The sequence below is a fragment of the Pteropus medius genome, unplaced genomic scaffold (assembly GCF_902729225.1).
Source record: "Pteropus medius unplaced genomic scaffold, Ma_sr-lr_union100, whole genome shotgun sequence".
In the NCBI taxonomy this organism is placed as follows: domain Eukaryota; kingdom Metazoa; phylum Chordata; class Mammalia; order Chiroptera; family Pteropodidae; genus Pteropus; species Pteropus medius.
In genome coordinates, this window is record NW_024354500.1 from 31,792,129 (window position 1) to 31,816,639 (window position 24,511).

General features: G+C 40.0%; 1 protein-coding gene across 2 annotated transcripts in view; it reads right to left on the bottom strand.

Annotated features, from left to right (window-relative positions):
* The window catches only part of PAQR8 (progestin and adipoQ receptor family member 8), a 37,843-nt gene continuing 13,332 nt past the window's right edge, over positions 1-24,511 (bottom strand). For both annotated transcript variants that reach the window (XM_039853342.1, XM_039853343.1), the window contains exon 2: positions 1-4,314. In XM_039853342.1, the coding sequence (XP_039709276.1) occupies positions 3,217-4,281 (1,065 nt within the window). In that variant the 5' untranslated portion in view covers positions 4,282-4,314 and the 3' untranslated portion in view covers positions 1-3,216. The remainder of the gene's footprint in view (positions 4,315-24,511) is intronic.

Consider the following 24,511-nt stretch of genomic DNA (forward strand, 5'->3'; position numbering starts at 1 on the left):
TCCATATACAAAATCAGTTTAATGGTCATTTGTGTAAGTAGATTTACATAAACAGAAAATCGTTCCATTTTTTCCCCTGCCAAGCAATCAAGCAAAACGGTAGGACCAACACAATTAATAGGCTGAGGCCTTGGTGACAACGGCTGGGCCCTCCCTAAGACACGAGCGCCATCTAGAGGATTCACTTGAAACTACAGTGCAGCAACGGAAAAACCTAATGGTTTTAAGCATAAACGTACAATTTGCCAACAGGTGGGCAATAGAGACAGAAATGAACTACCTTTATCCAGAGGCCTGAGCTCCTGCTATTTCAAGCTTCCAGTAGAGGACTGAGAATATTGTTATTGAATGAGGTACTTTTAGCTGAAGTGGGAAATGAAACCCTAACATCTGAAGAGCATTAACATTACGTCGTTGGCAAATATAGGTCAAGAACTTAGCAAGAGGGAAACAGGTAAATGTGTCTCCAGTATGCTGCATCCTGCTGTCCCCTCTCCTCACCCTGAGTAGGGCCTCATACAAATCCATCAAAAATTTTATTCACAAGATGTAAATGACTGATAGTTTAGTTTTTTTCAGAAGCATTTAGATTTTAATAGGTTGAAAGTACTAGTTAAAAAAAGAGAACCAACAGAATTTCCAGTAAATGTCAACTGTTGGAGAGGGTATGGTGGAGAAAGATAATCATCTCCTTTATCAAAAACTTAGTTATTCATTTTAAACAATAGGTCTGTTCCTTACAGGTACATTCATTTTAATGAAAATGTTTTAAAAGAAGTATTTAACCCCTCAAAAGTCTGAGTTGTAAAAACATCCACATTTCCTGTGTTTAGATACTAATGAGATACTGATATTTTTTAATGAGATAGTCCCGTACCTCAATGCTTCTCAAATATCTCTGGTGAAACTTTTTTTTATTTTAAATTTCCAATCACTTGAGGGACTAATACTTGCATAAATTAAAAGTTTAGTCTATCTTGTATCTGTCTTGTTAGAGACTGTTTACAGTATGCAGGCTGGCATTGGCCTGTGGACTACATTTGAAGATCACTGCTGTACTTCCTGTTTTCTTTTTAAAAACTACCTGCATTTGGCCTAAAGATCTCCGCCCACCATGACTATCACAGTTATATTCAAGAGCATGACTAACATCTTCCTTCCAACTTTTAAAAAGAATATCTATTGTCTTTGAATCCATAAATCTAATGGACATTTCAAACACTTTCTCTTCCTTGTTTTAAACTGACTCTCTAGTTGGAATGTTTGCAAAACTCCTCTATTCTCTTGTTTAGTTCACTTTTACTAACTTTATTTGCGGTGAATTTGGCCTAGACACCAGAAGTTTGTGTAAGACACTTGGGTAGAACAGACACTCAGGCATTTGAGGATTAATAACTGAGAAGTAACAGAGAGATCCATCTAGGAAAACTATGTAGTTGACAAGACATATACTTTCTTGATACAAATATTATAGGAAAAGCTTCAGTTGAATATTTTTTCCCTTTTTTCTTTTTTCTTTTTTTTTTGACAAAATACAGATTCAAAGAGTCTTTTGATAAGCAATTCTTTCATCTACTAGTTGAAAAGCAATGAATTCTTTTTTTCTTATCTCAATAACCCAAAACTGAAAATTCCACATGGTCATACATTAAGTAGTATTCATACATTTTCATTTATAAGGCACAAAAGCCATAAATCTCTCGGAGAAAGAAAGAAAACAAAGATTTGAAGACAACAAAATAATCTAGTAATAGAAGACATTCATTGAACTGGAGTAAAAACAAACCACTTCCCTTTTTAGTAAACAGAGTAGATAGGAAATGTAGCCTTGAGAAGGCTTCTATGGTTCTTCTGTCAATGGAGCCCTTCTCCCTGGATGAATGCAGAAGTCAGTCCTCAGAGAGGCTGCATGGTCAGAACACATCAATGGCTAGTACCATCTATCCAATAAGAGCTGGTAGGCGGCAATGTCCTGAACAACATTCTAGCTAGGGAGTGGCCAGTTCACCATTCTTACCCAAAGGAGGCTTCAGGGACCGACCCACAGTGAGCACACACACTCACCTCTCCTGGGACTGGATTATTGTAAGGGTTCAGCTCTAAGTTAAATCATAACTGCCACCTGGGGACCCTGAACTAGGATGGTTATTAGGTCCTTCTTGGGGCAGTATCCATTTAAAAGGCTTGACCTCGGGTTCCTCTTGAAATAATCAGATCCCTAGAGGGACTCTTAGAACTGATGCACTCTACCAGGGACTTTTTGAAGATGCTGGTCAAAATCTGGAGAGGATTCCCTGGAGCAAGCCCCAGATCTTCTGGCCTATAACACAGCTCTAATAGATCTCGAGTAATCCTGCAGTCCACAGGTATTCACAGAAGAGCCCCATGACATCAAACTGTATCCATGCCTGTTGGCTAGGTCTCCAGGGGCTTTTGGCACTGTACTTTCTAATACTGTTTGCATTAGTATTATATGAGAATAAGTTTCCTGGTTGTCCACATGGATCCAAGCATTTCCTGCAACTATGACTACTTCACAGTCCTAAATATTACCAAGGTATGGATGGAAGCGAATAGCACTCTAGAGAAAACTGCCAGGGAGACATCATCCTGAGAAAAGGATCGGGGTTAGAGTGGGTGAGAGCAGAGGGACCAGAAATCAGATGAATTGAATAATTCATTATGTCTGAGGGTTTCACTGAATCTTAAAGATTCTGAATTCTCCACCCTGGACAATCTGAAATCCAAACGAAAACGAGTCCTTGGGTCAATTCATTCAATTACCGAAGGCCAGCATAGTAGGATGGCCATTCCAATACGGTGTGGACCAGCCATCTCCTTGTTTTCCAGTCCAGTTTAATTCTCCCTTCAGCTCCAGGACTTGCCCCTGGAGGCCACAGTCAGATTCTACTAAATTTTCAGGTATGAGGATGGTCCTTAATTCAGTGTCCCTTGGATCTTAGCCAAGGTCCTCTCCTTTCCTGTGTCTTGAAAGGCTATGACTCAGAGGAAAAACGAATACTCCTTTTATTAACAGCTATAACAACATAACTCTTGAATCTTTTGGCTTCTCAATGCCATAGCCATAGCATATCCTTGGGAAAACGTATTCATTTAAAAGCTGACTCAAAAATGAAAAGTCAACTTCGATTTTTTGTATCGCATTTTTCCCAAATCACAATGGGGTGCCTCTATACTTCGACCTGCCTGCCAGCCTCAGGAATCTTTCTTCATCAGTCTGGCCTTGACTTTGTGCCTCAGGAAGGCTGCAGTGGCAGTGCTGCAGGCAGTCAAGAAGAAGAAAGAAAGACAGGCCATGTAGACGGATATGGGGCTGTGGCGCTGCAGGAAGATCTCCTGTCGCCCCTGGTAGTCCAGGAGGATGGCCTCCAGCTGGGAGAGCGTGCAGATAGACAGAAACACGTGGAAGAGCTGGTGCCCATGGCCCACAATGTCACAGGAACCTGGGAAGTACTTCTCAGGAACCGGGCAAGAGAAGAAGTAGGCGCTGACCAGGAAGAAGAGGATCTGGAGGGTGTGGTACCATGCCGCCTGCTCCTGGCAGCCAGCCAGGTGGCACAGGGCCACTCGGTGCGCCACGGGGCTGATGTCTAGAATGAAAGCCAGCCCTGAGGGCACCACTTGACAGATCTTCTTCATGACAGGGTAAGGCCTCTGGTAACGATACTTGGCATAGCAACAGCCGGCGCAAGATAACCAGCCACAGAAGGCAGCGGCTGGCAAAAAGAAAAGCCAGAATTGCTCGTACCAGGCCTGGTCAGAGGTGTAGAAGAAGTGAACCAAGGCACTGCCATACTGGTAAACGCTCACACCAATATAGTCCACAAAGTAGAAAGTATAGTGGGAGAGCTCTGACTTGGACTGGAGCAGGTGAGCCAGAACGCTGAACGTGAGGTACATGATTGAGGACAGGACATAGAGGAGCAGGGGCAGGGTGTTGGCTGAGGTCCATGACAAGGCCTCGGCCTCGGCAAAGGCCCAGAATCGCAAGAGGACAGCCAGAGCTGCCAACAAGTGGGTCCAGACGTTGACCACCTCGTTGTGTTTCTGAAAGAGGCTGAAGAAGTAGTAGCGCCACTGGTGTCCGGTGGGGCGGTAGCCGGTTCGGATGTAAGGCTCTCGGAAGAGCTGGGGAACATCTGTTTCTGGGACGGTGCAAGGCATCTTGGGAAGCCCATTCTCCAGGATCTTGGGCAGGCGGCGCAGCTGCTGCCCACTTACAGACAGGGTGCTCAGGTGCTCCAAGATGGCAGTCGTCATGGTTTCCTAGCACGGCAGGACAGGGAATACGACCTAAAGAAAGTAAAATCAGCAAAATTGCAGTGAGAGGACTGAACTAAGAGAGCAAGGAACTATAGGTTTTCTTAATGAAAGGTAGCTTTCTAGTGTACTAGGGAAGACAGGGAGCTGCAGATAGCTTTTTTGATCATTTTTTTTAAAAAATCTGTATAATGATAAAGTTGGGTCAAGATCCCTTACTACCCTAATATTCTGATTTTATCTCTACTCTCCACTAGTGTGAGGCAAATTCACATATTATAAAATGGGAATGGTAGCAATCCTGTTTTAATATCTAGAAGGTAAGTAAGGGTACCTTTAAAGGCTTTGGAGTTTTCTAGATGTTATTAAAATGTAATCATCAGACAGACTATCATAGCATAGAATACTATATTGAAGTATAAAAATTATAAATATTGATGTTACTAATAATAGCCTACATTTCTTGAGTAAATAATCTTAAATTTTTCACTGATTTCAATGGTAACTTGAAAATCTGAGATATGCAATAGTAACTTGAACCTCAAAGACAGGCAAATGAGTCATCAATTAGGTTGGTAAAGACCAATGCGTGTTCTGGGAAATATTTTAACAGTTAAACAAAATTAACATTAATTAATATGTTAAATTTAATAGAAAATCTACTTGCAAAGATTATGTTTTTTTGTTTCTTTTTGTTTTTAAATTGTGCTCTGGAAAGTAGGTAGTTTGGATTTGTCTCTCTTGGGTACTTAAGTCCATACTCAATGAATTTCAGGCCTAAAAAATGCTTAACTTACAGTTGGAAATTTTAGATGACAGATGAGCCAGATAAACACAGTGATTATTTCATAAAATATTTCATAAAATAGCTGCAAAGTTTCATGTGAAGTTACAGAGTAAAGAAATGGATTTTCAGCATTTCTACAGTTACCTTCTATACTTCATATTTCCCAAATTCTTTTCCTCAGAAAAGTTCAAAACCTGATTTATTTAAATGGCCCCTTTTCTTCAGAGCCTTTCTCCTGGGAAGATACAGCAAATGTTTCTCAGGGCACTACTAATTTTAGTGAAGAAAAATTAATAATCTTTTTACTCACATTTCTTAAGCAACATTAAAAGATAAAGACTATCTATTCAGGTCTAAAATGTAGGGCATGACAGTTAACAAAATGTGAAAAAAGTTCGGGGAGCCCTGGGATCAAGCCCTGGTTTTGGCCACTTACTGGGGAACATTGGGCAAGTTATAGAACTCACTAACCTTCAGTTTCTTTATCTGTAGAATGGGATTAATAATTTTACATATAGTATGGGTAGCTGTGATGCCTAAATGGGAGAATGTAAAATATAGTGTTTTTACATTCTCTCATTTTACATTCTCTGCCTGGCCCAAGATGGGCACTCAGTAAATATTAAGTATTGCTGTTATTTCTATTACTTTGAGCTGGGCTGCACTAGGGATACAAAGACCAATAAGATACACCTACTTTCAAAGTTAGAGTCTGCTAGGAGAGACAAGTAAGGAAGTCATGACCAAAACATGGGATGAGGGCTCCACTGGAGGCGAGCAATGGTTCACTGGGCCTCTGCAAACACAACCAAAATAAAAGGTAGGAGAGGGAGGGGTGTGCATGCTTCACCAAGTGGCCCTTGAACTGAGTCTTGAAGGAAAAGTCAGAATTCCCAAGAGAAGATGAGGAGGAAAGAAATCTCTAGGCAGAGAGCAAGGTCAAAGCACTTATGCCAAAATAAAGGCCTGTAAAGCCTGGAGCACATAAGGAAGTTGTATTTGTGTGGCTTGAAGTAGGATATGGCACCAAAGATCTGAGGTCCAGCCCTGAGCTCCACCACAGACAAGCCATGAACTCCAGCCTGAGCTTTGTCATCTGAGGAGTGGAGTTAATGATAAAGTGAAGCTGCCTCACAAAGCTGATGTAAGGGCTATTAGACCATAATGCCTGTAAAGTATCTAACAAAGGATTTGGTTCCAAGTCCGTAAAAAAACTTGCCATTATTATGATCATCATTGGTGGGAGAGGTGGGAGTGGTTCATGAGTGGAAGATCTAATGCCCTCTCCATACCTCATAGCTACGTCTGCAGCAGCCCCTGTAACCCTGTATTGAGTCATTTGTTTAGCCAGTACTGACCAGTGGTTCCCTACCAGGAACAGGCCATGAACTAGCGCTTAGTATAAAAATGAAAGACACTGAGAGAAACTTATTAAGAATTACAGTGTCAATCAGAAAGAGAAAGAGTGGGAGAAAGAAAATGGTCATCAGAATACCTTAATTCATTTAAAAATAAACAAAAAAAGTAAAAGCTTAGCAGTACTTCTGCTGTCAGCCAGCAGAGGGATCCAAGAGCCTGAGAGTTGAGTTCTAGATGGAGACTCCTCCAACTGACCTTGGTAGCAATTGGTGACAAAGCAGAGCAGGGGTAAGGGAGGAGGACAAGGGAAGGTAGGAAAGGGTTGGTTACACTGGCCTCAGGATCAAGTGGACCCAATCTAGGTCTGGGCCTGGGACATGGGACAACATTTCAAGTTGTCTTGTTGCTGTTGGCTGAGAAGTATATAATCTGGGGGAGTTGGGCTTGTTGGAGCTCTAGAGAATTAAAGGGCTCTATTCTTTAGATACAGGTTTCTACCTTGTGAAGCAGAGAGGAAAATCAGATGAAAATATCGGTCTGATTTTGCGGCTGGAAGAAATAGAGATGAGTCACTGCAGATATGAGCTGCAGAAGAAGGAATCCCTGAAGATGGTCCCTGGCAAGTCCCCCCTGCCTTGCTGTCTAAGATCAAGTGTTTCCATCATCTCTGGGCATCCAAAGCAGTTAGAGACAATTCTGCACCCAGAGTTAAATAACACACGACTGCACAATTTCTATTCATCTTTGCATCCTCGAAAATAGAGTGCCTAGCATGAGTGCAGGTTCTTATAACTAATGACACAACTCAATTTCTAAAGACTAAAGCCTTGGGTTTTGGTTGTCTAATAGTTAGAACCAAGTCCAGTTCAGACCTGGGAGACAACTGGCATCTCTTTGTTCTAAAGGAAAAAGAACAGATCATGATGTTGCTTTATTGTCACTTTCCAGAAAAATGTGTCTGCAGAGCTCCGACCTCAAGAGTTTCCTTCAGTCCTCATGTCACCAACCTAACCTCATGGCTTTATGTTGACAAGTCCTTTTGAGAAAATTATTTTTACTTCTCCCTTATTTATGAAAACTAAACTAGGAAGAGGTTTATAGAACTAAGAAGCAAAGAGGTACACTACCAAAAGGATGTTAACTATAGATTCAAAGGAAAAGGTGCACAGGAAAAAAAGTTGACAGAATCCTCATTTCCTTTTTTCAAAAATTCCTAAAATGCAGGCACACCAGTCTCGGGGGATCCTAAATAACTCCATCCTCTGGAGAGTATAACCCAACACCCACAGAGTGACCTGGTAGTTCTAGAAACAACCAATATGACCTCCAACTCAGGATATGATCTCTTACGTCCCTCAGCAATGAGGGTGCTACAAAGATCTAGGTCCTCTGTCTGTGGGTGAGAAGGACCTCAATTTCTCTTTGGAAGTCCAGGGTCGTGAAAAATTCTAAACTAATGATCAGAAAGAGACAGGATCATTTCTTTGTCCTTTGTTTAGCAACTACCTCTTCCACTACCATAAAATTCTCCCTTCATCTGAGAGCAGCGACAACAGCCACAGTGATGGCAATAAGTTAGAATTCTTCTATCATCATTAACTTCAGCAGCCACTGTCCTGGGGGTCCAATCACCTCCCTAGGCTTTCACCAAACCAGATTGAGCAGTGCTCTGAGACAGGCTTCAAAAGCCAGCTGTAAAGTTTGAGAGCCTGTTTGGGAGGAAACCCCATATTGGCATCACGATGTTAGAATAGAAACACGTCTCTCAGTCTTACCAGTGCCAGCTCTGAGGAACGGCCCCTCCCGCATTTCTGTCCTCTGTCCCCAAAGCACTCCTCCCCGAGCTGATGTGGCCATCAGCCAACCAAGATGCTACCCTCGAATGATCTCCCTTGCATAGGGTTTATACCAACTCTTCTGCTGAGACAGCTGAAATGTAAATTTTCCTGAAGAATCCTCATGAACTGGATAAGCTTAAATCTTAATAATTTTGATCAACCAGAACGCTTTTTCAGACCAAAGATTATCTGCTCAGCAATATTCCAGGCTGCAAAGGCCACAGAGGAAGAATAAGAGCCCTCACCTCACACAGCTTACAAGAGTCAGACAGACTTCATGAATCCACAGCCAACACCACCAGACTGCATGTAATCAAGTGTTAAGTGGAGTAAAATACAAACAGGTCTCTACAGAGCAGAGCACACTCAGGGCACACTGGGGCAGCCGTGGGAAAAAAGCGACTTGTGCTAGGCTTTGAAGTTGGATGAGACTTAGACAAGTGAAGGGGTGAATTGTGGGATGGTCCAGGAAAGGGGCAAAATACGAGCATAGGAATGGTGCGACTTCTTCACGGGCCCATAAAGAGGAGGCTGGTACGGAGAAATGAAGAAGCAAGTGGGGTATATGCCATGACATTAGTGAAAGGAGTTTAGATTTGATGTTGCAGAAAGAAGATGGGAGCTTATTTCTCATCGTTGAAGCTTTTAGCTTGTTTAATCCTTATCTCACCTGAGCTCTGGGGGATTCATACTGCTGACCAATGCCTCCTGCCTTGGCTTAAGTGACGCTAACTTCTTTGGTTTCACCTGTTTTCTTCCACCATCCCTGTCGCTGTGGTGTCCCCAGGGTTCCACCATCTGCTCCCTTTCCCACATCCATGGCACCCCCCTCACAGGCACTTCTCCTATGTCCTTGGCTTCAGCTAGCACCTGTATCAGATGACTCCCAAACATATGTCACTAGATCTTCCCTGAGGTTTGGATCCAAATATCCAACGACTTTAGATTTGTCCAACTGAATATCCCATGGAAACTTCAAACTCAACATTTTCACACTTCTTCCTCAGCCCAGATTTGACCCTTCCTCTATCAAGTCTAATCAGTCATCTAGGCCCGTTCATTTTAATCTCAAAGTTTCTGGAACCTATTGGCTCTTTCCATTTCTACTGCCGTCCCTTAATTCAGGCCTTCAAAATGAACTTATGTAGATGATGAAAACGGCAGTTTCATAACTGACCTTTTGTCCTCAGGTGACAGTTCCTGTGCCTCACATCCCCCAAATCTTCACTTCTCTAAAACCACTTCAGGGAGACAGTTTATTTTATTTTTTGTTGTCGATGTTTTTGTTGTTGTTGTTTTTGTTTGTTTGTTTGTTTGTTTTTTAGGCAAGGCAACCCTTGGTTGACCTCACAGATTCAGGGAGACAGTTTAGAAATGTAAATCTGATCATCACGCCCCTTCTCAAAATCTCTCAATAGCTCACCATCGTTTATCTGCAACCTTCTTCTCTTGACCTCTTTCCTATCCCAGCCGCCTCTCCAGGAGAGGGCCCACACCCCAGGCCACTTTTATGGCTTAGATCATAATCCTGGGAGTTTTTAAAAAGCACCACACTGCATTTCTAGTACATGCTTCTGCACACGATGACAACCTCAGTACTCTCCGGCCCAGCAACCCCAACTCATCAACATTTTACCCAGGAGCCAGCTCTACCAGGAGAGCTTCCTAACTCTCAGCAACCATTAACCTTGGCTTTGCACACTTTCTTCTGGGGCCCAATCATCAGTTTACTCTGCTTACTTCCCCAGCTCCTTTAGGGCCAGGGACTGTGATGGTGCTCAACTTCCCACATCTAAAATGATATGAGGCATATAAAATAATTATATACTTAATAATTATTTCCTGAATGAATAGTTCTTTGGGCCCAGACATGTGGCAACAATTTCCTTCTGTTTGGCAAGGTTGAGGGATAAAAGAAATAATAGTTTGGGAATCGGGAGGACTGGCTGTTCATGTTTGCTCTACTCAGCTGTGTAGCCATGGCCAAGATATTCAACTACGCAGTGTCATTTCCCTCATAACGAAGGGTGGATGGGGGAGGTAACTTCTTGTTGCTCCACCTCTCAGGAAAAAAAAGAGAATAAATAATAATAAAATGGGCAGTAGTAGTTGGATAGTACTTTGAAGAGGCAAAACATGCACATTAAAATACTACTATTTGAACTAAACAACTCACAGAAGGATATAACTTAGCAATATAAATAAATAAATAAATATAGTTTTGTCTTATAAGTTGATTTTAATGCTATCTTTGAAAATGGGAAATTAACATTTTTTGTTACATTTCTGGGAATCTTAATAATACCTTGTCCCCCAACGGCTTTATAAAGAATTTAAAGTAGACCCAGATTGCAATAAGATTAGAATTAAAAGTTCTATTTTAATAGGAACTATTATTTAACTCAATTTTAATAATATGAGTATGATATTTGTACCATGAATTCAGTTGATGTTTATAAGAAAGTGTTATAAAATCTTACATCTTGCTTTGGACTAATTAGGGGACCAATCTTAAAGTTTTATCTCAGGTGCTCCTTTAAAACAATTTTAAAAAAATTAAAGGCAATTACTCTAAGAAAAAAATGGGAAAAGAAGAGCAGACTAAAATCTATGTTCATAGCAGTAATTTGATATTTTAGCCAAACATCGTGTATTTAGATCATCTTTTTAAAAATAAATAACAACTAAAGAACACATTCTTAGGATTTGGTTTTATTTACCTAATTTTGACTGATAAAAGCTACCCAGGATACATTTATTTTGGGGTAACATTAAGTAAAACAATGAAATGACTTGCTTCTGGTGACTGCTGTAGTCCCATGAAAACACTATAAAAATACACGTCAGGTGCCATCAAGTAAACTTTTAACTTTCAGGTAGGAGCTATGTGGATGAGCAGAGCAGTACCTAGGTGTGTCTCTAGCCTCCTAGGGACAGATCCAACCGCATGTATCAGGTATGCCCACTGCCCTCACTGCACCTCAGAACCTCTTTCACCTGCCCTGTCGGGTTCCCCCGCAGTGGGGGCCCCAGCGAGGTGCAGCCACTGGCCTATTTTGGATCCCCATTATCTCCTACAGGAAACTGTAGGATAAAGGCCTTTGCTCTGGTCCCTTCCTGCATGTCTCTACAACTGTCCCCAACCATACCCCACCCCTGCCACTTTTATTTTATGTTCCAGTTACTCCGCTATCAGGCCTTTGTGCTTCTGTACATCCCTGAATGCCCATGCCGCTGATGACCACTGGCCAACTCCTATTCATCTTTCGTGTCCCAGCTCAGATTTCCTGTGAAGCTTTTTCTCTTCTTTCACCTGTATCGCCACTGTATTCTCCTTAATGTACAGATACAATGGCCCTGTTTATATTACATGTCTCTCTGCCCACTAATCTGTAAAGATCCTTTGAGGGCTGAGAATCTTTTTTCACCTACCATTGCTCCTAGCACATAGGACATGTTCCAACGAATTGCTGTTAAATAAATGAATAAATGGAATGAACATGTCGGAATAATAATAAACACTTATATGGTGTTTATCACATGTCTGGCAGTGTTCTAGGTGCTTCACACATACTAACTCATTTAAACTTCCCGACAACAATCTGGTGTTATTACTATTTCTTTTCATCATTCTCATTTTACAGATGAGGAAACGGAAGCACAGAGAGGTTAAATAACTTGCTCAAGGCTACACAATAAGTCGCAAACTCTCTCTCTCTCTCTCTCTCTCTCTCTCTCTATATATATATATATATATATATATATATATATATATGTATGTATATTTATTTATTTATTTATTTATTTATTTATTCATTCATTCATTCATTCATTCATTCACACAGAGTCGGGAAGTAACCTGAAGAAGCTGGACCCAGAGACTGGGTTTTTAACCATTATGCCTTCAAAAAATGCACTCTAAGACCAAACTCGAATATTTTTTTGATAATATGCAACTTCAGATATGCCACTCAACACTGTTTTGTTCCATCAACAAAAGTAATTTGCAGTCGGCCCTACAAAAGCAATCAGCGCCACAAAGCGCCTCAGTTCCTTGCCACTGAGTATATTTGTAAATCAGATTCTGGTACTCTCCAAAAGAAGGAAGCACGACTGGCACAAAATCTGAGTGGAATCTATCAGACAATCCAAGTGGACCTTCACCTGTACAAAAGTGATCATAAATCTAACGAGCCTCTTTCATCTTAAAGAGACACGTGACTTGTTGTGGCTAGCTTTGCAGAACTGGTGCAGTGAGACATTCCAATTGTAAACTTAGAGATAAAGTTGTTTACCAGCCTGTTGGAGGAAAGTGCACTGACATTGAGAATAGTCACTGAATTCTGCTACACTCACAGCATGCTATCTAAACAGCCTTTCCCTGGTTAACAAAGCACAGAATTAAATTAAAAGTGCCACATTTGGGAAATGGACATAATTTGGTACTGATGACATTTTATCTAAAGACCAAATAGAAGTGCTCCAAACGAAAGGTGTTCCCTGGTCTATTACAAGGACCTTACCTGAATGAAACACAAACTTGGAATTACTGATTCTCTGGAAAAGCACTGGGCCAGGAATTAAAAGTCCTGACTTCTAGTTCCAGCTCTACCACTATGAGCTCAAACTCTCTGTGCCTCAGTGTCCTAGTCCCTACAATAAGAAGATAATCTCTACAAACTCTAATACTGTAAAATTCTATAATTCATCCGGGCTATGTTTTGCTTTGTACAGAAGATCAAGCAATGCCTTAAAATCATTGACAAACAGATTCTATGACATCATCTTGTGTCACTGTCATCTTGCTCACACAGATGGCAGGAAGGAGGCCTGCTGGTTGTTGGACAGGGAACAAAAGAGAGAAGCAATTTCCATCAAAGAGGGCAGAAGAAATGCTTCCAGAATCCACAGAAGCCTAGCTTCACACATCACTGAATAACCATAAGTGGCTGAGAAGGAACAGCAGCAAAAACGCCAGCATGGTGTCCATTTGTAAGAACTGGAACTATGCTTTGAGCAACCTTTGGTCTAAGCAGCCTTCGATGCCACCAGGATCTCCACAGTCATCCATCGAATGAGAGGCTGCTGGACTCATACCAATCTTTGTAGCCACATCTGCCAAGTATCATATCACTATTTATATTTTAAAGAGTGGCACTACTGACAGAATCCTATTATTAGCAGGGATAATTTTAACATGGATTCAGATTCACGAGTGGTCAACACATATCCTCTCCATATTTAAGAAAACCTAACAAACATAAATAGCATCTTGATAGTCAAAAAATGGAAGATCTGATTTAATAAATTACGATAAATCTATACAATACTATGCACACATTCAAATAATTATGTAATATAGTTACATTTATTGTTGTAGAAAGACGCAAGTGAAGTATATATGTGCTCCCATTTTTTCACTGTAGTCTGCCCTGCACTTAGAACAGTGGCTGGCTAGCACACAGATGCTCAATAATGATTTGCTGAATAGATAAATGAATGAAAGACATCATTACAAGGAATAAGCAAATTAAAAGTATGTGTCCCATTTTTGTAAATGTATTCGTATGGCACAGAAAAAATATAGTATTGTATATAATTAAAACAGATTTTGGTAATGGGTGGGATTATGGGGAATTTAACTTTTCTTCTGGGGGGTACTATCATTTTAGTACTTTTTCACAAAGTACATTTACTACCTTTGTAATTGGAAAAATAGTTATTGTTATTCTACTAATAAATATATTTGTAGTACAATGGATATTAAGACACTCTCTGCAAAAAAACAAAAAACCAAAAAACCAAAAAAACAAAAAACAACCCAGCATTATAAAGGAATATACCTATTTGCATTATTCTGTGAATTTTGAGCTGAACTAGTTAGCATACTATAATAATAAAATTGTTATTAAGAGTAACCTATTAACCTGCCATAATGTAAGCTAATGGTCCTGGGGGGTCTGAAGGGGAAAAAGTATGTTATACCTACTGTTAAGGCAGCGATCGCATTCTCTTAGCTTGGGAAATCCAGTAAATATAATATTGTCGAAAGACTTTTCCCACAGCACACAAATCCAAATGGCCTTAAAAAGTGAGTCAATCCCTGACCATGTGGGTACCTGGAGTGGCTGAACCCTGCCTATACAAAGGTGAAGTACTCCCATGTGCCAGGAACACATGTCGCTTTCTGGACTCAGTAACCTTTCCACCTCTGAATTTTTTCCTCTGTAAATCTCCATAACAGGAGAAAGAAATGACAATCTTAATTTGCTGTTGTGCTCTGGGGAAGATGAGCAGAGCATGCTTCCTCCGAGTGCCTTTATCTCTTCCTCTAGCTGGAAGTCTCCAGTTGGGATTCCTGAATTTTCTTTACTGTTACTTCCTATACTTCTCACATCTCAGCTAATCTCCTTACTTGAGCAGGTACTACTTTCCAAATGCATCATTACGATGCAGACACCTTCCATAGGCAATAAATAGTACCTGTGTTTAATTCAAGTGGGAGAATTCAGAGGAGCTGGGAATGGTTTAGAACACACTGAGCAGTCTTAGGTCAATCAACAGGTGAGCTGGGTGTGATGAACACTTTTCTTCAGAGACTTCTTGTTTGGGTAAAGGTAAGCTCTGCTATCTGAAACACTGATTAATTAAAGCCTAGGGAAGGAGCCTCCCTGGACTTTCCCTAAGAGTGTAACTATAGGCATCATTAGTATGATTTGACTTCAGTAGCACAGCCTCACAGCTCGATCTAGCCTCTCTGCTGCAGGAAGCCGCATCAGCCATCCACAAACCTGCTGGGAGTTGGGCCGGCTGAGGTGAACCCTGAAGAGAGCTGCAGATTTCCACTGGCAGGAAATCAATCCTGGAAATGCACTTTCCATAGCAGAAGAATCTGATCAATTAAGTTTGGGTTGGAGAACTATGTAAAGAATGCAATTTCCCTAGCTATGAAAAGTTAACCCTTTTGCAGTTAACATAGTGCACTCCCCAGGTGGCCCCAAGTGGCCCCAGGTGCACTCCCCAGGTGGCCCCAAGATCCAGACTTTTTATTTGCTACCAAGAATAAAGTAAGTCACTTTATCCTCAATTTTCTTTTAGATAGCCTCAAGACCTTAGTTCGGTTCCACATTGGCCAGGAAGATACCTTCTCCAAGCCATCTTGATGTCTCTTCTCCCTGAACACTTACCTTCCTACTCCACGTTTGGTAACAGGACACAGGAACTCATGTACCACTTCACTGCCGTGTGAGTAGAGAGCCTTAAGTCTCCTATGTATTAGGTTGCAAGCTCCTCGAGACAGGAGCACTGACATCCTTTATTTCTCCTATCAGCAACTATCAGAGTAAAGGTACCTCAGAATGCGTCAATAGATAATTGTTCAAACACAAAGTGAAATAAGATTCTCCTTTGGCCTCCTTCCTTCAAAGGTAAAACCAGTGAGACCTGAGATAATAAAAATGTGAGGCAATTTTCAAAAGGAAGCAACATTTGAGTTGGATGTTGTTTATCTGTGTGTGGTTCATCTTTGTGATAGGTATCCATGACAGTATTTAAATTGTTAACTGGATTTCCAATCACCAGCTCACTTTTGGCCTAGCTCCTCCCACCATTGGTATTTTTGTGCTCAAAGATGCAGGATTAGAGCAGCCAGGCAGAAAAAAATAAAGTAAAATAATATCGTAGCAGGAGTTAGAAGACCCAGTTTTTCATTCTTGTTGCATAGAAGAAGGCAGAAATGCTTGTCCTGGTTCCCTGCATAAGCTATACATGTCGCATCGCCAGTATTAACTGGACCTCTCCTATGCCTAGCAAAGCTTGCTTTTCTCTCAGATTCAGGCTCAGATATAATCTCCTCTGTAAAGTTTAGCAATAGCCTCAAGCAGAATTAAATATGGCCTGTTGCATCAAGCATGTCAAATGTACCCCTTAGCTTTATGTTGTAACTTGGTGCATCTTCCTTTACGATGAATTGTGAAATTCATTGAGTAGCACAAGGAAGTTCCTCAAAACATTTTTTTAAAAGTTTTTAGTTTGTGTTACTTGGTTGTGAGAATAACTGAAGCACAGATCATTTAAATGACCTATTCAAAGCCCTAACCCAAATCGGTCCTAAGATATTGGCAGACCCCACTGCTTCTGACTTCTGTGTTCTAAGAGCCAGACATCCTGTGTCTCAGAAGAAGAAAGTCCATTAAACATGGATGGAAAAGGAAGAGCTAGATGAGAAGTGAGGTCCTGTCTGCCTCTGAGCTGATGACAGGCTAGGAATCCTGGGTCACTGTAACATCCTAGTGTATTATCTAAGCCACTGCCCCCAGAACATTCCACGAGGGCTCTCCTAAGGGTACTCCTGAAGACCTCTCTTCACTTCTCAGTGTTGCCTTTTCTAGAATTTGAGGTAGTAATTCAAAAATCAGTAGCTAATCTAATTAAAAATCATTAGTTATTCTCTAGAGAAGCTTTGTTTGAAAAGTTAAGCTACTCAATTCACATCAACGACGGTGAACTGTCACAGAGTTCCAGCTTCCATCTTCATTATATTACAGCTATCCACCTGCCTATCCTGCAAGTTTTACCTCAGCTGAGATTATCACTCAGGATTACTTCAACTCCAAGATCTCATTTTTGAAGTTCTTCCTTCTCCATTACAACATCCCTGACTTCCATCTGTACTATTTCCTCACATCTGCTAACACACTCAGGGCTCCTCATAACCCCCAGTTCTCCAGCCTTTCTTCTTTCCTAGTCCGCTTGCCTCATTTAGCCCCACTGTCGTCCCAACAGAAACTGGACCCAGAGGCAGCCCTTTCATTTCTGCCCTGGCTAGCACGCCTCTCCCTCCACCCCTTCACTGGGTTGACCTGCCTAGCCCAGTATGATTACTTCTACTTCTTTTTTTTTTCCTAACCAAGTACTATGTACTGCTACAGAAAATCATGAGACCTGTATGAATTTATGCCTTTTAATCCTCAACCAAGACTTCACTATACCCATGTGGATGTCCCATCAACGCCCTAAGTGTTGTGTGAATAAAACCAAACTTCTCTTGCTGTACCTAGTTCTAGTTATTGGTGTGACCAGTGTCCTGGTCATTAAGCTATGAAAAGAAAGCAAAATTTCTCCTTTTCTTCCTCCTTCCCTAAATCCTAGTCAGCAAATCTTTTTTTTGTTTTGTTTTGTTTTGTTTTGTTTTTAAATTGCAGCATCTCCAAAACCTATTCCTTCTTTTCATTTCACCTGTAGGTCTATATACTATCTCAGCTATACTACAGTGATAACTTCCTAACCGACCTTGCATCCTCCCATCTTTGGCCCCAGTTCCATCTTATTTGATTTGGCTAAAGTTCAGATCTGATGATGATATGTCCCTAAGCCACTGGTAGCTCTCTCTCCTCTGCCAACTAAAGCTCATATTCCTGAGGCTGGCAGCCAAGCTTTATGTGTCCTGGCCCTAATGGGCATCACCCACTGCTTGGTTTCATGCAGGACAAAACAGAATAAATAAAGTAGAACATGTCAGGGTGAAAACCACATATGAAAGTGCTGTCAAAAATCTCTTGGTTTCTCAAATAAAATATATTTCTCAGCAAAGGTCATATTAAGGTTTGAAAACCACCGATCTATACCATTTGCTATTGCTATACATGCCCTGTGACTTTCTCTTTCATTCTGAAACTATGAAATACTTAAAGAACACAGAAAAGTATAGAGAAAAACATAACGAATAGCTTTTTGTTAACTCTTAACATATATTTACTTCAGATTTAATATATATTATATATGTGTGTATATGTATTAATGTATGTCTGTGTATGTATACATGTATCTATGTCCATAAAACAGATACAACTGAGGCCTAGTCTCTTGTGTCCACCCATTACCTTCTGTTCTACCCCAGCAGCAGTCACTATACACTGACCTTGGTGTTTTTCATTCCTGCTAATGTTTTCACATGAAAACATTATGACACTCTTACGATTACATAATTACATTTAACAATATAATAAAATCATGAAATTAAATCTCCATAAACAATATCATTTTGTATATTTTAACCTTCATATAAATTTTGTGCCTAACATTCTGCAGCCTTCTTTCATTTAATATTTGCTTTGTGTTTTTTCCACATTAATTACTACATGATTCTCTGTTTGAATCATTTTCTCTGCTGAATATTTTCCAAATACCACAGTTCATTCATCCTCCTGTGGATGGCCATGCAGGTTGTTTCTAGTTATTTCTTGTGGCAAACAAGGCTGTATTTCGTACATGTTTTCTTGGGTATATGCCTAGATGGGGATTCCTCTTCAGGTCTTTTCCTAGGCTGTTCCCTCTTCCTTATCTATACCTCAGAAAACTTTATGTGTCCCTGATGGCACCTCTCAGATGCCGATTCTTCCATGCCTTCCAGTTCACCTAGTCAAAGCAATAGCCTCCATCCATTCTCCTGTAAACTTCAGTTTGCATCACTTAAATTATGCCATTCCATATAACTTTGTCTTTGTTTGTGTAGCTGTTTGGGTACTTTTCACATATCCCTAGTTGGCCATAATTTTCTTATGAGCAAGTACCGTGTCACATGGTATTAAATTCCTCCTTCTCCTCACTTAGAGCCTAGCTCATATATTTGCCCAGAGTGGACACTCAAGGAATGTCAGTTGAATCCACTGAGCTTTCCTTCTTTTGCTACTAAGTACTGCTATCACCATCTAATGGCGCATATCTAATGACAACAGTATATATCTAATGGCTACTACATTCTCATGTATTATTATTTCACCATGGGGTAAAGAGAAGCCTGTCTCTATCGTAGACTCTCTATGTTGGGAGGAATTGGAGGTACAGAAGGATACTTTGATCTTAATGACCACCTGGGGCTAAATGATTGTAGGCAGCTACTTATGCATAAGCATCAAGGAAAATATTCTTCCTTCGCTCTTTATTGTCAAAGCATTCAAAATATTACATTTTGAATAATTTATAAGAATTTTGTTCAGAACTAAAAGAAATCTAAAAAACAGGGGAGGAGGAGCATTTTCAAGATGAGTGCTGTGCCCTTCTAGTCGACCAATGTTTACTGTCATCAGTATAGACAGGATTTACAGAGGAAATCTGTTCCTCTTCCCTCCACCTCATCCTGTTACCTTAGCAACTACTGTACAACTTTAGCCAGGGGAGGGAGTCACAAACAAACATGTGTGTTTTCAAAGGCCGCTAGTGTAGCTTCGGAATCTTTGGCCAAGGACAGGATTGAGGAGTGGTAAAGGCCTGTCTACTCATACATGTTCACCTCCCCTCCAAGCTCAGTGTGGTGCAGATGGTAGGTGGGGCTTAGTGAGAGACTTCTTCCAGATTCCAAAGTAGAGATACATGTTTATTATACTTTCTTATTAGACACAGTTAAAAAAATGAGATGTGAAAAAATCAGTTCAAGAATCTGATGCTGAAAACCACTTTTGATTTTTTTCATGAATACTAAGTATTGGCTTAAATGATGGCAAGTTGATATCTGTTTATCCCAGCCTCATAAATTAGTAATAAAACATGTCCGTTCACAGAATTTTTATAAGCAGCTCCCCGATCCATGCCATATGACCTACCAGATGGCAAATAACTGAAATGAGTACTCTTGAGCTGCCCTCCCTAGCTATGGGGTTGACAGAAGGGTCAGCTGAAGCCTTGAAAATCCTAGTCTTAAAAAAGAGTTTAAAATTCATATAGGAAATAGCTTAAACAACAATATGCAAATTTAGGAGTAACTAAAAAGTCAAACTCCTGATTGTTGTTTCTGGGTTATAGAGTTTGATTTTAGAAAGGGTCAAGTATAAAAACGACCATTTCTCTTTACTGTAACATAACCTCAAGTGTCAGATGACATTTGATTATAATCGGTGCAAATGCTGAGTGTCCAGATTGTTTTTCCAATCCAGTTAAAATGCCCATGGCTGTAATTTCTGCATCAGCTGCCCACCAACGTAAACTTTACAGATACACCACTTGATCTTGCCTCAGCACTGCCACACACCATCTGTGGGCCCTGGGTGATTTAGATACTGATTATAACAGCAGCCAAGACACAAATAACTCCTTCCAGTCCTTGCCCAAATCTCCCCTTCGACTACCCAATTGCTCTGATACTGCCTCTGTATCCTCCCCAGCACTCCAGAGGCCCCTTTCCTCTGCTCTACTTTTTCTTTGCTTTCTGTCGTACTTCTCACTTTTTGACTTAATATATCATTTTCTTTCTCATACTTTGTCTTAAAGTGTGGTACAATATACCCATCATAAAATTTCCCACCCTGATCTCCTTTATGTATACAGATCGGTAGTGTTAAGTACGTCCACATTGCTGTACAACCAATCTCCAGGACGCTCTCCATCTCCCAAAATTAAAACTCCGTACCTATTAAACAACAACTTCCCATTCCTCCCTTCTTCCAGCTGCTGGCCAACACCTTTTTACTTTCTGTTTTTATAAATCTGACTACTCTGAATACCTTGTATAAGTGGAATCACACAGCATTTGGCTTTTTGTGACTGGCTTATTTCACTTGGTGTAATGTCTGCCAGGTTCATCCATGTTGTGGCATGTATCAGAATTTCCTTCCCTTTAGAAACTGAATAATGTGACATTGTATGTGTTACTATATTTTGTTTATCCACTTATCTGTCATTGGACATTTTGTGGTGGTTTCCACCTTTTGGCCATTGTGAATAATGCTGCTATGAACATAGATGTGCAAGTATCTCTTTAAGATCCTGATTTCAGTTCTTGTGGCTATATACTCAGAAGTGGAATTTCTGGATCATTGTAATTCTATTTTTTAATTTTTTGAGGACCTGCCATACAGTTTTCCACAGCAGCTGTGCCATTTTACATTCTCACCAATAGTGCACAGGAGTTTCAATTTCTCTGCACCCTTGTCAAAACTTGTTATTAATTGTTTTTTTGATTGCAGCCATCCTAATGGATGTGATGTTAATATATTACTTTTATTTATTATGTTTATTGTCTGTCCTCCCTAGACCTGCTGCTGGTCCAGAATATAAGCCCCATTAGCAAAGGGATCTTTGTCTATTTTGTTCATCGATGTATCTCCTGCACCTAGAACACTACTTAGAATACTGTAAGTGCTCAGTAAATACTCATTGTAAGAATGAATAAATAGTGAAAGAAAGACACACTGCAAGTATACTAGCCTTTATTTTCCTTATTTCTATGTCTATGGCTTTGCACGTATGTGCGTGTGTGTGCGTGTGTGTCTGTACACACACATTGTCTTTACCCAAAATATTTAGGACCTTATGAAAGCAATTATCCCTCTAACAAATATTTGCTTAACTGTCTACTATGTGCCATTATGTTCAATATTATTCAGATGGATATTCTGAAACACATAGAATTTCATGTTTTTGGAGAGCTCACAAGAAATCCATAAGAAAACCAAGGAGAGAATCTGTGGTACGGAAAACTTAGTTATTCTCTGGCATGGGGTATATCAAATGCTCATTTAATATCTGCTCATATATAACAAAGACACTTCAAAATGAACACAACCAAAAGTGAACTGAGCTTCCTCCACGGAATCTACTTCTGTCCTGTGTTCCTTGTTCCTATCTCAGTAACTGGCTGCACCTAGGTGCTCAAGCCAGAAGCCAGGGATATATTTTTCCTTCATCTTAACCTGGTACTCTTCTTTATTTAGTTTCCAATAATAATTATATTATAATGACTCACATATATCGAGGACTTATTGAGGTAGGTACAGTTCTAAGTTCTTTGCATGTTGTTAACTCGCATAGGAAATGGAGTTAAAGGGGCTCCAAACAGGCTTCCCCAAGATATGCTACTTTGTATGTAAATTATTTTGAGATAAAGGCAATCAAGACCCTGTGGGCTCATGAGAAACTTTTACCTCTCCCTTAAAGAATTTAAATTAGGGGCATCGTCCATAATAAGAGTTATTACCAGAGATAACTTTTTATGACTTATTTACATGGCAGGGCAAACATGTAATCACTGAACACCCGCTCTTCTTATTGTCCTGTGAATTACCCTCCACTCTTATATAGTCCCCGAGTACCTTACCTCATTCTCAGGATGTCATATATACCTCATTTTTACTTTTCTGTCTGAACCTTTCATGTATGTGGGGTTTTCATAAGTATGCATATAATTAAAGTTGGTTATTTTCTCTCGCTAATGTCTCATTTTGATTTAATTAAGACCAGTTGAAAGAAGCTAGAAGGGCAGAGGAAAGTTTCTTCCTCCTTCACAGAGTACACATGAGGAAACAGGTTGAGTCCCTTGCCCAGAGTCACCCAGGAAGTGGTGGAGCCAGAAACTGTACACAAGAAGTCTTGCTCCAAAAGCCATAACCTGAACTTCCACGCTATTCCGGAAATTGTTTCAACCTCGTTTATTGAAAGTCATTCTAAAACATATTTGTTCACTTTCCTAAATGTGTAAGTAAAAATAGTTTTGACATATCAGAGCCATCCAGATCATTCTTGGGTGGTAACATTTCCAATCCCTTTGATTTGATTCTTGGGGAAAGAGGAGAGCTGGTCCCTAGCTGTTAGTGACTTAATGTGACCACAAAAAAGGCTCACGGGATTTTAGAGTCATCTCTTTCTGGATATCAGTGATCATTATGCAGCTTGGATAAAGGAGGTACTAATGATTAAAAACATTGCACCGTGTGTCTCTAGTGAACCTATAATTCCACTAGTAAGTTGTTCTTAAACAAAAGTTCTAGCAGGACTTTATTATCCTGTCTTTTGATGTTTTTTTTTTTTAAATAGACTATGTCTGTAAAAATTAGTGTAATTGAAGACTTTGATTAATCAAAGCTATATTGTAGTAGATACGCTGTTGTTAATGTCGATGAGGCACATCCATTATAAACATCATTTAAAAATGGACAACTCTTTCTTCTTTGAGGTTGTATCGTTCTTGGAGACAAAGTGAGTCAGAAGGTGGAAGGCCCAAATCCTATCATCAAATTAAACGAATCACATTTAAAAATAAACCACAATTCTTCTGGCACCAGTAGTGCCATCTATAAACTGAGAATAATAAAGGTCAACAATTTGAGATTTCTGAATTAAAGGGAAAATAAAACAAAACATAACAAAACAAATGTAATTACAAGCCGAAGACAAGATGACTGCAGGTCCAGAAAGCATCACTTTCAAGTTTTAAGCTCAGTCAGTGTGTAAGAGCCAACATTCCATAAGTTCACCATCAAGTTAACATTCAAATAAGATGCTTTTAAATAAGATAATTTTAACCCCAAAGGGTGCATTTTAAAGTCCCAGAGTGTCTTTAGAAAGCAAAAGATACAGTACCAGCCAGAAGCTATTCCAGCAAGTCTCACAGATCATATGGTCTTGGGAGGAGACAAGCACTTATTGTTACCAGAAAATTCAAGGTCAGTACTTGCAGTTTCATTTCCACCACCCCAGCGCTCACTTAACAAAGGATTGTAGTATCAATTGAAAAGTCACAAGTATTCCCCAGCTCACTATATTTCAGCCTCACTAGCCATTCATCCCCTTTGGAGAATTCGACTACTTTGGACTACTTGTTATTACCAAATAACAACAGCAAATGATGTTTTTCACCCTCTTTTCAAATGACATCCAAAAAGAGGGACAGCGTAAAGAACAATAGTAAGTCAGAAGTGATTTCAGCTTAAGTATAATTTTTAGATAAGCACTGCTGAATAAAAGTATACACTTAAGCAGAAGGAGGATGCCTCTAAATCTAACTTGATTCTTTAAAAATACCTTTAAAATATTTGACCAATCTAATGCTTATTTAACCTGTATGTTTTGCTCCCTTTTCTTACTCACGCCACCTTCTGAAATGGAGAAGTACCTCCACCAGTCCTTGCTGGTAAATCAGAGCATTCCAAAATAAGCCCTGATTTGACTTTTTCTTGCAAAACATGTATTGTTGATTAAAACAACAAGAGAAACTCACGCATATGCTTACATAGCCTGATTTTAACCAGGACACAGGTAGCAGCCTGGCATCCTCTGTCAATCTTCCTAGGGACAGTCATGCCTAAAGCAGCCTGTACAGCTTCCACCTGCACAGTTTATCAGAAGATAATGATTTCTGATGACTACAGACAGGCCCAAGCCATTCCTGCAGCCCAGTACATTATCTATAAGGTGGTCATGAACACCAAAAACATCTTGTCAGTGAAATCCTGTGACTTCTTAATACCCTCCAAAT